The 15279-nt window shown below is 38.5% G+C and overlaps 1 protein-coding gene across 30 annotated transcripts in view; it reads right to left on the bottom strand.

Annotated features, from left to right (window-relative positions):
• The window catches only part of Sorbs2 (sorbin and SH3 domain containing 2), a 191946-nt gene that overhangs the window by 28733 nt on the left and 147934 nt on the right, over positions 1-15279 (bottom strand). For 13 of the 30 annotated variants that reach the window (XM_076914068.1, XM_076914069.1, XM_076914078.1 and 10 more), the window contains 3 exons: positions 13776-13832; positions 9124-9173; positions 6490-6677 (listed from right to left, as the gene is read on the bottom strand). In XM_076914068.1, coding sequence (XP_076770183.1) covers positions 6490-6677; positions 9124-9173; positions 13776-13832 — 295 coding nt within the window. Of the gene's footprint in view, positions 1-2745; positions 4327-6489; positions 6678-9123; positions 9174-13775; positions 13833-15279 lie in introns of all 30 variants that reach the window. The other 17 variants (XM_076914072.1, XM_034520139.2, XM_076914071.1 and 14 more) reach the window with 3 other exon arrangements.

Raw genomic sequence — 15279 nt, 5'->3', positions numbered from 1 at the left:
ATGACAGGACTACAGTCGTACCTCCCCAGTGTGTGTGTGTGTGTGTGTGTGTGAGTGTGTGTGCCTGTGCATGCATGCATGTATGTGTGTGTATGCATGTGTATGCATGCATGAATGTATGCATGTGTGTGCACACCTGTGCATGTATGCATGTGTGTACATGTATGCATATGTGTGCATGCATGTATGTGTGTGTGCATGCATGAGTGTGTATATGTGAATATGCATGTATACGAATGCATGAATGTATGCATGAATGTATGCATATGTGTGTGGAGTGTGGGTACATGTGAATATGTGTGTTTGCATGTATATGTGTGCAAGCATGTGTATGTGTGTGCATGTATGTGTATATGCATGTGTGTGTGTGCCTGTGTGAGTGTGTGTATGTGTGTGCATGCATGTGTGCATGTGCATATGTATATATATGCATGTATGTGTGCGCAGATGTGTGTATGCATATGTGTGCATTCATGAATGTATGTGTATGACTGTTTGTAAGTACTTATTGGGCCTTAAGATTCCATACCTTTTATGACTTTCCCTTGTACAAGATTGTTCAACTAATCAGAAAGTAAAATATTTATTTTAGAAAACAAAGGATAACCAGAAAGCCTCATATGAAGTTGCCAAATTGCTTATGAAATAGTGAGGCCTGGTCCTCACTAAAGCAAATTATAAATAGTTACATTTAAAAGTGATGACTGCGCATCTCTCTCTCAGTTTTTTAAACCTACCATAGTCGTGTGATTTTCATGGGGGAAGTAAATAAAGGTGTAAAAGTATCTGGCAGCATCATAGAATTTTACTTGTGTAACTGGGTCAAAGTTTAAATATTTACTCACTTTAACAAATATGTTGGATACTACAAACTATCAAGATAATTTTTATTTATGAATATAGCATATTTTTCCAATGTTTCAAACTCATGTTTTGATAATACTATATATCAGGGTACCAGAAAATTGAAGAAGGTAGTTAAAAATTGGGTTACAACTTGTTTGAGTTTAAATAGAAGTAATTATAAATTCTAAGTTAATAAATTTGAAATTTATTATTTTATTTATCAAGTAAATTAAATAGTACACTCTTAATATTATTAAATCATTATTCTATCTATTATTTTATCCTTTTATATTATTTTTGTATATGGGTTTTTGTCTGCATGTATGTCTATGCATCATGTATGTGCAGTGTAGATGGTAGTCTTTCCCTGGGTTTGGAGTTATAGCCAGTTGTGAGTTGCCATGTACATACTGGGAATTGAACCCGAGTCCTCTGGAAGATAAGCAAGGGCTCTTAACTACTGAGCCATCTCTTCAGCCCTCTTTGCTCTAATTTATTGTTTTCCAGAATGTCGTACAGTACAAATTAGAGTGAAGATAAATACCAGTAAGTAAGATTGCCCAGTGGTTATTAACAATTTTGGGTTTTTCTTTGCCATTAGGAATTATATTTTATGCCATACATTTTTAGTTAATAGGGCTTTGGATTCTCTTGCTGTTACTGCAATCTGTGTTATATTGAGAAACTTTAGCCTCTTTGCCCTTCAATTTCTCAACTGTAAAACAGCACTTACTATAATACAAGTGCACTGACTCATGTTGGTTTCAACTGGACAACGCGTCTAGCTAAAGCTCTCTGCAGTGTCAGTGGGTAGAGCTGCACTGCTGACAGCCCACCCCCAAGTCTGGGATATCTACTCTAGCTTCATGACATGTGTGTCCTACACAGATTCACTTGAGAGTTAGGTAAAAGTATCAAAGCACACTGTTTTAAGGTTATGTTAACTTCAGTAAATACCTCTGATTAGGGTTGTCATTTGCCTTCTAACATTTGTGTTAGTGGCGAAAATGGACTTCCTCAAGACTCATGCCTAGCGTAATCCAATTCACACGTCCGTATAAGACTATCCTAACAGAAATAGCAAGTGAGTGAATCGAGTAATAGAAAGAAGAAAATGAAATTCCTAGAAATCATATCCATATCTTAAAGATACAGTCACAAAATTCCATCCAAATTGTGTCCTTTAAATGTAGGGAGTTATTAAATAACTTGTGGGGACCAGCTTCTTTGAGTGAATAAGTATAGTGTTCTAAGGCTAATATAGAAATCAAAGAAAGGTCTGAGAAACTACAGGCTTTGATTCCTAACGAGCCCAGATAGATCTTAGGGATATAGTATATTGAATTATAGTTTTTGTCTTGATACATTCTTTTGAATTTGAGAGGGGATTATGTTAAGATATTAGATAACTGAAGAAAATGGCTATTTTGCTAGAAAAATTGGATTCTGGAATGTCTCAATTTGGAGCTTTCCAATTGTAGAGCCTGCTTTCAAAAACATTTGAATCTACTGTTTTGAAGCATGCTGCAAGGCATCAGTGTAAGTAAATACAGACTTCCATTGGTTTTGTTGTTGTTGGTTTTGTTGTTGTTTTCAATGTCCTACTTGTTCTAATCCTAAAATTAAATGACAAATTTGAGTTTTCTTTTTCATTTAAGTAAGTAAATGTTTGTGAAATTGATGATCACTTTCAGCCAACCCATGAAAGTCAACTATCACACAGGCACATGAGAACTACTGAGGCAGACACGCCTGCACAACACAGCTCTTTGCTTGGCAACACGTAATGATGTCATGTGGTCTCACGGCTCAACAGCGATGAGATGCAGGATGGAGAAACAAATGTGTGAAAGGATGGGATCTGAGCCACATGAGAAAAAGAAAGATAAGTTTGTCCACCTTGGAGGCTCAGTGCACTACCATAGTCCTGTGCGTGGTAGTTGCTGGTTGTGTCCACGTCTGGGAAAGAGGCACTGTGAGGCATTCTCCCACAATCATTTTGGTACAGGGGACAATGAATAGCACCATCTTGAGGCAGTGGTTGGAAAGGCTGGTGCATGGGGCTCCTTTTTAGAGCATTAAGAGATGAATTCCTTTCCGGAATCTGTGGCAGCAGTTCACTGATAAGCCTGTGTAGTATGCTGTTGTCTGGCAAGCTTCCTCTCCGCTTTTCAGCTTTTATTTGGTCGCAAATGTCTTTAAGGGCAGAGTCCAGAGCCTCAACTACTGAGGCTTTGCATTTTGCTTGTTCAGTCTGTTTTTTGGGAGTCAAAATTTTTTTCCTTCGGAAAGGCACGGGGCTGACTAGAAATGCAAGTTTAGATAGGCCAGGATCCATTTCTTGCCTTCTGGGTCGGTCAATAGTTTCATGCTTAGCTCTTTCATGTTTTAACATTGTGGTAAATCGAGTGTAAGAAGCTGGGCATCGGCCTTTGCAGGAGCTGATGAGGTGTCGGTGATGGTGGTGGTGATGGTGGTGGTGATGGCTGGATCCGTAGAAGCTTTCGGAGGATGTGAACGAAAAGTGGTCGAAGTCACTTTCACTACAGAAGGATGAGCCTTCCACATGAACGTAGTCGCTGTGGTCAGACACAACCCCATCTTGGTCACTGTCAGAAAACTCAACATGTGTTCTAGGTTGCTCATCGCTGGTGACCTCAATGTGGATGGGCACCAGGGTATTAGATTTGCAGCTTCGCTGACCCTGAGAAGGGTGTCGAACCTGAGTTTCTTCCTCCAGCAGAGACTCAATAGAAAATCGCCTCTTGGGACACAAACCATTTTGTGGGGGCTCTAGGGTTATGGGAGATAACATTTCATCTCCTAGATTGGGCATAGACTTTGACTTCTGAATCAGCTTTTCAAACTCTGAAATGCGAGTGGGCACCACGTCCCTGGGCACCTCCTCGGTGGAAGACTGGCTCCATCCGTGAAGCAGCCCCCTGTGCTGTTGTTCCTTTTCATACTGCAGGATCCTGGATTTCACCGAGCAAATGACCTCTGAGTTCATCAAATCCTTGCGGTTGATGCGATGCATTTTCTTGTACATTTTGAGGAAGCCTGGGGCATTATGGGCTGACCTGTGTTTGACCCTAGATCTGCTGTTCCCGCATACTTCCTGGATGTAGGGGGAAGTCCACGTCATGGCGCAGCTCTCTTTGGAGTCTTCTTCACACAACAGAGAACCCATACTTTCTGACTTGATTTTAGGGTCTGGGAAGCTGTCACAGTCGTCATTCAGGAGATCGTCACAGCTACGTGATTTGATTTTGGGGGAAACGGTCTCTTCAGTGCTACTCCAGATCTCTGCATTTTGCCGGGCCATTTGCCAGCCGTTCTTGAAAGTGATGGCCCTTTGCGAGTCCCCTGGGACATCCAAATGCTGTCTGTAAGCGCCGCAGCACTCTAACTCACCAGAGGGGGCGCCATTGAGCCCCGAGTAACTGCAAAGGGGCGGGCACATTTTGCTATCATCCCCACCTTTCAGTCCAGAGCAGCATGGCAGGAGAAAGACATTTGGAGAAGTTAAAAGGTTCGCAGAGAAAGGAGAGCATGTCAATATTAGCAAAGCAAAGAGAAGGCAGTTAGTGTGGGTTTAATATAGGTTACCTTAACACGCATAGCTTTAATTTCAGAGGGATGCTTGATGCTAAAGCAAGATAAAATTTTCAGTGCAACTTTGTAGACATTACAGTGAACACAATCACACATGAAATACACTTGGTGTAGCTAACACATTTCTATTGCATAATTCAATTGTCTTTTAGCCAGGAAGGCATGCCCAAAACCACAACTCTAACTATACAGCTAACAGCATGGTATTCTCTCTCTCTCTCTCTCTCTCTCTCTCTCTCTCTCTCTCTCTCTCTCTCTCTCTCTCTCAATCTCATTCTCTCTCTCTTTTTCTGTGCGTGTATATCTCTCTTCTAACAATTTATAAATTATGATCTCCAAATTTTCCAGAAATTGGCAATTTATTTAGTTATTACGTAATGCTTGGAAAAGGAAGTTGATTTAAGAAAAATCGGGATCCTTTTACATTTTGGATTGTATCTGAGAATGATGGATCCATGGCATTTCATGACTGACTTGTTACTTAGGATATTTGCTTGTGTGGACGAGTAGAATATAATGAAGGTGTGTTAGTTAATGAAGAAAATACTTTCTGAAAGTTATTTAGGTTTTAGATGGGCCAGCTGCCCACCCACACAGAGACCAGTCACTGTAAACAGTGTCTTTTATATACACACAGCTACTGTTTCCCTTTAACCAGGGCATGGCAACAGTTTTAGTTGCAACAGTTGTCTTGTGTGCCTGACTCTGTCTACCTTCACAGACACTTCTGTTACAACTCATTTTCTTTACATGCTTTCAAAACCCATTTTCTTCTATTTTCAACTCCCAGACACTGGAAGAGATTGTGGGACTCCAAATTTGGCATGCTCCTGGGACAACAGATTATGGTTCAAAAGAAAATAAAAGGACCCAAGTAATTTACCAGATACCCAAATGAGCCACTGTGTCCCTTCAATGCATAGGTTACTGTATTTTCAAAGCAGAGACAGGCCATCTGAAAAAGTGGCTAGTCTCCTTCCTTCCTTCCTTCCTTCCTTCCTTCCTTCCTTCCTTCCTTCCTTCCTTCCTTTCTTCCCTCCCTCCCTCCCTCCTTCCCTTGTTTTATTCTTCTCTCTTATGTATGCTACATTCAAGTGGAGGCCAGAAGATAATGTGTGTGTGTGTGTGGGGGGGGGTCTTTTCTCTCTTTTATTGTACAAGTTGTAATCATACTCAGGTTGTCAGACTTGGTAACAAGTGCCCTTACCCACTGAGCCATCTCACTGTGCAAGGCTCCTCATTCTAAGTTTTGAATTTGTGGCTTTAAGCCAGTATGTACTTATTATGGTAAACCATTGTGGACAACTGTGTTATATGGGAGAATGTGATACTTTACCGTACAAATGAAGGTTGAACAAGATAGAGTAACTGACCAAAGGCATGACTTAAATAGATAACTTTCTAGTCTATAATTTAAAGCACCCCATTGCATGTTTTAGGCCATATTTTTCTGTTGCTACTTTTAATTCTTATTCTACAAAGTAATTAGCTATCTATAATAACATTAGAAAATATGACTATGTAAAAGCCTATTAATTGCCATTTCTGTAAATATGACAACAAATTATTTAATACTTTGGAGTTTTAAAGAAAAATAATAATAAACTCACTCTGTTTCTGAGAAAATAGTAACATGTTAGTCTGAGTTCTTTTTTTTTTTTTTTTTTTTTTTTTTTTTTTTTTTTTTTTCTCAGACAGGATTTCTCTGAATAGCCTTGGCTGTCCTGGAACGCATGCTGTAGACCATGCTGGTCTCGAACTAACCAAGATCTACCTGTCTCTGTCTCCCCAGTGCTAGAATTAAAAGCATTCGCCACCACTGCATGGCTTGGTTTGAGTTCTTTAAGACACTCAAGTGGCTTACCAGTTTGAATTGGACTGGGTAGGAGCAATGCTTTCCTGGGAAATTGTATTTGCTTCAGGACACTACAAGTAAGGACAGCACAGGCCATGGTCATGGGATTGGCCTGTCCCCACACTCTGGGCTAAACTGTGAACTTGCAAGTGGTGTTCATTTATATGGCTCACCTTGTGCTCTCGAGGGAGAGGAAGGAGACGAGCTAATGAAAGACTTCGAAAAGGTGGAACTCGATCCTGGGAGGTCTGCCCGGCTGGGGCTGGTCCTGCTCGAACTCTGATCCCCCAAGCCTCTGGGTGGGCCCACTGCAGGTTCGCTCTTCCTCCGTTTTCTAAAGTCACCAGCCATGCTTGCAGAGCTGATAATGGATGGAATCAGTTTGGTTGGTTTTGGAAGAGGTTAACATATGCACAAGAAAACCAACGCTCATCGCATTAGACAATGACATGGCACCTAACCTGGCACTCACAAAGCTGCATAGTGAGAAACTTATTCCTCCCCTTTCAAAAATACATTCATTAGGAGTGTCCTTTTAAAAACGCACAGATCTCATTCTTAAAAGGGAAGTTTCAAGTGCAGACTATCTGACTGGACTGTATAGACTCCTTATATCCATGGGTTAAGCCAACTAAGCACAGGGAATATTAAGGACTGGATTGTTACTGAGCATGTCCAAACTTGTATTCTTATTCCCCTAAGTGATCTATTAAAACAACCACTTGTTTAAGATTTACTCATCTTTATTTTCTGTATTATGAGGGTTTTGCTTGCATATATTTCTGTGTACTACACTTAGTGCCTGGGTGCCCATGGAGGTCAGAAGAAGGCATAGGATCCCATGGAACACGAGTTACAGATGGTTGTGAACTGTCATGTGGGGACTGGGAACCTCTGCAAGAGCAGCCAGTGCTCTTATCCATCAATGCCTCTCTCTAGTCCCAGCTTCCCTTTTTAATAGCATCTGTGTTGCACAAGGCATTACACATATTTCAGAGGATATTGGAGGCTATGAATAGGTTATCTGTAAGTACTAAGCCTTTCAGAGTCAGTAGATTTTAGTACTCTTGGTAAGTCCCAGGAACCAATCCTCTGCAGAGATCAAAAGACAATTGAGCAGAGAACTCCTCTATGCCCACCCCTTTCTTTTTAAACATCTTTATCATCATATCTTCTATAGACATTTGTAACAGCTAGTGGCCTATCTGGACATGTCATCTCTCAAAGTCTATCTTTTGCATATCGAGTTCATGTCACCTGTGACATACTTTAGAGGTTTATAAATGTGTAATGAAATATTGTCCATTATGAATGTGTCTTGTAGCAGACTTTTACTCCCTCAAAGGATCCCTTGGGTACCATTTTCTAACCCATCCCTTTGTCTTTATGTTTTCTAAAAATCATAGCTCTTGTCTCCATAGAGCATCTTCTCTAAACATTACACAGTTGGAACCACAATATGCAATCATTTCAGATTGGTTTCTTCCATGTAGTAATTTTTTTTTTAAATCCACATTCATTAAAAAATAATTTTGTGGGGTTGAAGAGATGGCTGTCCCAGCACCCACACTTGGCAGGTGTTTACATATTTTATCACAACTATCTGTAAGTCCAGTTCTTTGAACTCCAATGCCCTCTTCCTGCATTCAGACACTTGCATGCAACTGATGCACACACATGCACTCAGGCACACACACATCAAATATAACAAATATCTTTAAACTTTTTTACTTTGTAAATGCATCTCATGTTATCTGGATGTGAGGCTAAGGATGACCTTGAGTTTCTGACTGCCCTGCCTCTACTTACTGAGTGGTGAGATTACAGCCCAGTGTCACCATGTGTAGTTTTTATTGTGGCCTTTTGGATTGAACCAAGTGTTTCATACATGCAAGGTAACGACTCTCCCAAGTGGTTTGTGTCTCCAGCTTTATCTATGTCTTTTGGTTTCTTGATAGCTTATTTCTTTTTAATTGATGAACAATATTCTATTATATAGATGTGCCATAGTTTCTTTACTCACCCACTTACCTAAGAAATAACATCTAGTAACATCTTCATGGATTCTAGAACTTGGCAGTTTTGAAAGAACTGATGCAAATGTACAAATGTAGGTTGTATTTCTCTCTCTCTCTCTCTCTCTCTCTCTCTCTCTCTCTCTCTCTCTCTCTCTCTCTCTGTCTTTCTCACTCTGTGTGTGTTTATAATCACCCTTTAAAGTTGAAATTTCTGTGCAGTGAACTTACTGTCCTTGGGAATTCAGTGTTATGATTTCTATTTGAATCATATATTTTTTATATATGTGAGAAATAGTTCTGACAACATGAATCTATCTAGAAAGAAGGTGTCAAAACAGAAGAAAGGACCATATAGAAGGAAGTCATCTAGCAAAACGAGGCTCTTTTACTTCCAGGATTCTCTTTTGCTTTCTTAATGTGTTCAGAAGAACCTTAGGCTGGAATTCCCATGTTGTCTATTTAAATCATGAGTGATTAAAAAAAAACATAATCGGCAAGTAAACTGTTAAAAATTCCTTTCACACAGTTGTAGAAAATGGTCTTGATGGTTTATAAAGAAAGGGGTTTTTTGTTTTTTGGTTTTTTTTTGATCATAGTTCTGAGTAAGGTATCATTTAAGAAAAGCATTCACAAGTGATTGAATACACACCATGAGGTCTGGTACTTAAAATAAGAATGAGAGTTAAATTGTTATTTAATAAAATGAGTATTTCAGCAGGGAAGGTGACTACTGAAAAAGCAATTGCTGGCATAGAATATTCGGTTAATATAATGTCACCAGATCCTTACCTGCTGGGTCTTTCCAAGCTTCTGTCTATGGAGGACTGATAGACGGAGACCTAGTGACATAGAACAGTATGAAAAGAATTACCATACAAATTTCACTGTTTTGTCATTATTGAGTTATGCATTCTAAAACAGATACTTAAAAAATACTGCAAATAAAGAATCATTTATTGTGATTACTAGAATGTCTTTCCAAAGAGATACCATGTCTGAGTTATCTTTTAATAGACCACACTGCGTTCTGTGATGTAACACAACCAAGACATCCATTTCATCAGGAAGAAGAAAAATCAGTAACATTATCATCAGGAACACTGGACTGAACGAAGGGCTAAAGATATCTTTAGCTTTAACTTCAGGCTCTCAGCAACTGCTAAGTAGGAGCTTTCTACATGAAGCACTGGCTTTTATTTTATGTTAGAAAATATTTGCAGTCATATTTAAATCCTTATAAATCATAAAGTGCTTTATAGTTTCATTGTTAGTGACAGGTAGCATACAAGCTGAGCTTGGTAAGTCTTTCTTTTTTAAGGGCAGATGTCACATAAAGCTCACAGAATTTGATTTGAAATCACCCTAAATTTTCTGAGACTTCAGCCAGCTACAGGTTTATAAATATTGAGCAATTTGAATTTATCTTAAGTTCCTATATATAGAAATCTTTTATCAGAATATTAAAAACCTATTTAGATGAAATAAAGACCTCACTATAAGTAATTTCTACTATTCTTTTCCATTAACTGACAAATACTATTAGTTTCCCAATCAAAGCATTAGGTTATAACTCTATGATTCTTATGTATATCACTCTGACAAAACTTAAATCTAATATTTTACTTTAATTATATATTACTGATTGAGAATGGAACCTTACCCACAATCAAACAAAAATATCTATTGGCATGAAAATAGTCCTTCTTTGTTTTAGACAGAATAAGAATAATTAATATTTTGTACCTCTTAGAAAATTCTAGGATTCCTATGTTCTCAGTCTATATAGGACTAGAAAGAGGGTCTGCTATCTTCATAAGTTTACATGATTATTTGAATTTGTCTGAATTGGATACTAGAAAGTAAGGAAAGCATAATATGGAAGAAATATAACAAATAAAATAATATGAAGCAATTCTGCATGTTTGCAAAAGTGGTTTTAGGGAGCGTCAGAGCAGCAGCATCTGTAGGTCATAGCTTTTATTGGACAATCTGACACACAATTGACCATTAAAAGGGTCAGAATATCCCTAAGAAGATCAGAATTATGAACCTGCAAGGATGATAAATGTAGACACTATTATAGTACAAAATAAAACATTGTATGAGAATTGATAGTGTTTTAGAGTTAAGACAAACTGTAATGAATCTTCCTTGTTCCGTTTTTTTATATTCCAAACAAGTTAAAACCAGTTTAAAAGGACTTTTAAAAACACAGGGTTTGTGTGTGTGTGCGCATACGCATGAGTGTACATGCACCATGATATATGTATATCATGCTTTGTGTGTGAAGGTCAGAAGACAACTTGAAATCAATTTTCTTCTTTGAATTTATAGTTTCATTGTTAGTGACAGGTAGCATACAAGCCGAGCTTGGTAAGTCTTTCCTTTTTAAGGCATATGTCATATAAAGCTCACAGAATTTGATTTGAAATCACCCTAAATTTTCTGAGACTTCAGCCAGGTTAATTTGGATTCTGGGGATCAAATTCAGATCATAGCTGAGCCATCTTGCTGGCCCATTAAACCAGGCTTTGATTTTATATATCATGAGAGGAAGTTCAGTTGTCAATTATAAAACAATAATAAAAATTAGATTAATAATTAAGGCAAAACATTGTATGATAATTATGATACTCCATCTGAAAAAAAAAAAAAGAGTCCCCAGAAAAAGAATTAGCTCATTTCACCCAACACCATCTATCCCTCATTTGCACGGGACGGCTGTTTTAACATGATAGAAGGGCATTTCAAGGACTGGAAGACATTAAATTATCATTTCTTCTAGTAATTATTGATTAAACTCTGCAAACAGGTTCTTAACTACTCTTTAAGAAGTGTTTCAAATTAGCAACATATAGGTTTCATTCTGACATTTGCAAACAAATGTTTCAGTTACATTTGATTTAATGTAAATATGTCATTCATAGCATATACTTGATAAAACCAGGTACTTGATATATTATAGCTTAGGAATTACCTAATAATTTACAGGTTTTGCTAGCAATCTCATACAAATGTTTTAAAATACAGAATCTAAATATCTTGTGGGAGTCTTTCTTCTTAGACTCTGGAAGGCTACCCAGGTTAATAGGCTATTGAAGTCACTCTTATCTCTCAGTCCCCAAAAGATACAAACACACAGCTCAACTTCTATCCCTGCATTTTTAAGTGTAGTGTTTTGGCCACTACCTTAACATTAGTAGTGCGCTGCTAAGTTTTCTCCGTCTCCGCCCTCCGTAATTAGTGTGCAGTGTTAATTTCCTGAACCTATTTTATACAAACTCAGTAACTAAAATAAAATTGTTTCTAGAATTGCTGAGCTTTAAATACATCTACTGGGGATGGTAAAAAGTGTGGTTTAAAGGAAATAGCTCTGAAATGAAGGCTGAGCAGTTAGTGATTTGTTCTCTCCTTCCTAGGAGATAAGTGTATTCCTTAAAGTTATTCCATTCCACTTTTCTTAACTAAAAAAACCCAATGAATTGAAAATGATATTGAAATCCTGTTTCAGTTTTCAATGAACCAACTACTTTGAAAAAAAAAAATCCAGGAATACCTTCTAAAAATACCCAAGGGTAAAATATACATATTTGTTATTTTTTTTTATAAAATGCTGATTAATTTATTTAAATACATCATACTGAACTTTAAAAAGAGATATAATCAGTATAATAAAGATATCCCTTCACCCAACTGGAGTATAAATTTAATGAAAGTCCTTCAACACAGTAAATTAGTTTTGGTGTGGAAAACATGAGAAACATTTTTTTGACAGAATTAAATTTCAAAATAAATTCTTAGGTTGTTTGTACACTGAAATGATAACAAAGCATACAGAATAGAATTGCTTGTTTTATTTAATTCTCTTTAGAGAGTTGTCCTTGCTACAAAATGACTTGGAAAATCACCAAACTCAATATCTCAAAAAGTTCCTGGTTACCAGAGTTTACTTTTTATTTGAATTTTTCCCCAGCTACTTCCCTGTTTTGACACACACCATCAGGCTTACTACATGATCTATACTTTTGATTGCAGTTTGAACTTTTGGAAATTTGAATGTTTCTCCTTTCAACTCCATGCCTGCAATCTGTCCTCCCTTCTGTGCTGGGACAACCACCCTTACCATGGACTCTTGGCTTTTCTCTTACACATAGCTTAAATAGGGGCTTTGCAATGAAGTAAGGTATTAAGTGTAGTATTCACACACAGCAACCACTGTGACAAAATCAGTTGATTCTATGCGCTTCTACCTTGGCTGCTTCTGAGAGCACCCATGGGAGTCCTTTACAGGCCAGAGAACAAGCAGGCCAATGACATTTCTTCCTGTCTTCTAAGTGCTTTTCAAAAATAATCTTCTGGTTTCTTTGGGTAAAGTTTGGCTTAGAACCCTTCCTGTTCCTTTTCATACTGTCTTTTCCTCTGCCAGGTGAAAACTCATGTGGCCTGGCATAAATTCTTCACTTGGCTGGTTGGCTGGTGTCATGTGCATTATTCTTATTTCTAGTTCATGAGTGTTTTGCCTGCATGCATGTCAGTGCACCATGTGTGTGCCTGATGCTGGTGGAGGCCATAAGAGGGTGTTGGAAGTGGATGGTTGTGAGCTGCACGTAGGTGCTGGGAAACAAAGGCAGGTCTTAGGCAAGGACAGCAAGTGTTCTTAACAACCGAGTCATCTCTCCAGTCCCATTCGTAAGCATTTTTTCAGCTGAGATCTCAACGAAGTTTTATCCCATGAGGCAGTGATGACTATCTGCTCTAATGGCCACCTGGACTATACTGCCAAGAAAGATTGGTGATGCCTGTCAAGGGGTGGAACTGGGAACACATGTAGGGTATTCATAATCTCTAGTCTTGACTGATGGTCAAATCCACACCTTATGAGCATTTAGGAAAACTAAGGAACAACAGTAACATTTAGAAAAATAAAAGCATTACGTATCTGATCATGTAAAGAATCTAAACTTTGCATAGCTCACTTGCCACAGCGTGAGGGATGCTCTTCATCCACAGTGGCTGGGTTCCAAAAATGAAAGTCAGGCCATTGGGCTTTCACAACAAAGGTTTTAACCTAAGGAGCCATCTCCATGGTCCAAGAATCTAATCTCTTGAGTCTGTACTTCTAAGCACAATAAAAAAAGTGACTTCTAGAAGCTCTATAGTAGTATTTTGCTTGGTTTAAAAAAATAGGTAGTTAATACATTGCCATTTTTTTTTTAACTTTCATGCTGCTGAGTATTTTAACTAGAATTAACAGTTGGACGATTCATCACCTACAATTCAGAAACTGCCAATCCCTTTACCCTGTCTAGATAACGCAACACAGTGATATGAAGAGAGTTTTCAAAACCACTTGGAAAGGCACAGTGAACTGTAACAACACAGATATTCAGGTTGACAGTAACAAGGGTGGAACCTGGAAGGAGAGAAGAATTTGTCTTTACCTCATTGGACACACCGGAAGAATGATCTTGAACATAATCCAGAGCCTTTTTAGGAGGCTGGGTGTAGATGCACCACAGAAGCAGAAGTGGAGGAGATGGGATGGAGGAGAGTCAATGCAGCGAGTAATGAACATGTGGAAAAGGTGACAACAGTTAGAAACCGGGTGACGATAGCATCGGGTACACATAAAGAGTGACAGGGACGGAGCAAAATGGCAGCCAAGGAGCAGGAGTGCAAGGCTGGCAAATGTTCCCAAGCACAGAACAAAGCTGCCTGTGTTTAGTTAGTAGATTTGTAAGCTCAGTTTGTCAAATCAAAATCCGCACTCCGAGTCTTTGGCCACAGCAGATTGCAAGGTCTACTCAGGAAACACTGGAGGCGTAAGGGAGAGCATGCTGGTGAGCGACCCAGTGTGGCTGAGAAGGATCTCGGAAAGTGCTGGTAATTTGGGCTCAACACAGAAATCGGTACAGTCTCTAGAAACTACCCAGCAATAGCAAATACATAAAGCAAACTAGGAGAGCATTTCCCCAGGGAAGTAAAATACATTTAAAACAATAGGAGGACATGTCAGAAAAAAAAACAAGAGGAAATAATCCTTTTATTAGGTGCTAAAAATGCCAGGGAACTTTGTTTAATATTCATGTACAGTCACATTTGATACAGTTCAATAACACATATAATGACACTAACCAAGGCTGCATGCTAATGTATAAAAGGGACTCACACAGACATCCAGTAAGGAATAGGTGAGCTGCGTATTCATAAATCCTTACATGACATGGTATAGGAAAGAACAGTCTCTGAGTTCCAGTCATATTGCTGGTCAGTGTAAGTGATATGCTATCTAACAGTTTAGGGGTTCTAAAGTGCATGTCACAGACAGTTCCCTGATACAGCTTGAAGGACTAAGGGAAGTTATTTGAAACCCGGGTTGACCCTGTCCTAAACAGATCAATCAGATCCCACAAGGTCCAAACTAGGGGCTTTCAGCATGGGACTCTAGGGACCAGAGACCTGCTGGTTGCTCATGAGGAAGAAATTACTTAAGGAGAATCCACAGGGCTTCTCATCTCTCTCTTTCTGTTATCTCTCCTATTCAAAGAATCGTTTTACTGTGGGAATGGTCTGGTAATACATTATAAAGATTTCACACATTTTCATTGTTGTGTGACAGGCTTAGATTTAATTAGTGACTATTTTGGGCAAATTCTTTGACCTTTTTGTCTATTTTCTCATGGGAGAAGTTGCATCAGGAAGATCAAGTCATTGAGTTAGGGTCCAAGCACTCTGCAGGGGGATGATAATTTCTCAGGCAACAAGAACTATAGTAACTGTCATTCTTGTAGATAGCAAGGTACTTGTTGAACTAGCCCCAAATGTGCTGTACACAATACAGTTCTCCCCTAAAGGTGTGCTAATGACCTAAATATTCCACACCAGAAACTACCCCAGCATGCTAGATTTGTAATTAATTAGATGTGATTCTAATGCATGATTTGG

This window comes from Arvicanthis niloticus, chromosome 16 (assembly GCF_011762505.2).
Source record: "Arvicanthis niloticus isolate mArvNil1 chromosome 16, mArvNil1.pat.X, whole genome shotgun sequence".
NCBI lineage: Eukaryota > Metazoa > Chordata > Mammalia > Rodentia > Muridae > Arvicanthis > Arvicanthis niloticus.
Note: the sequence above shows the minus strand (reverse complement) of the source record. Positions and strands in the feature narration are given on the sequence as shown.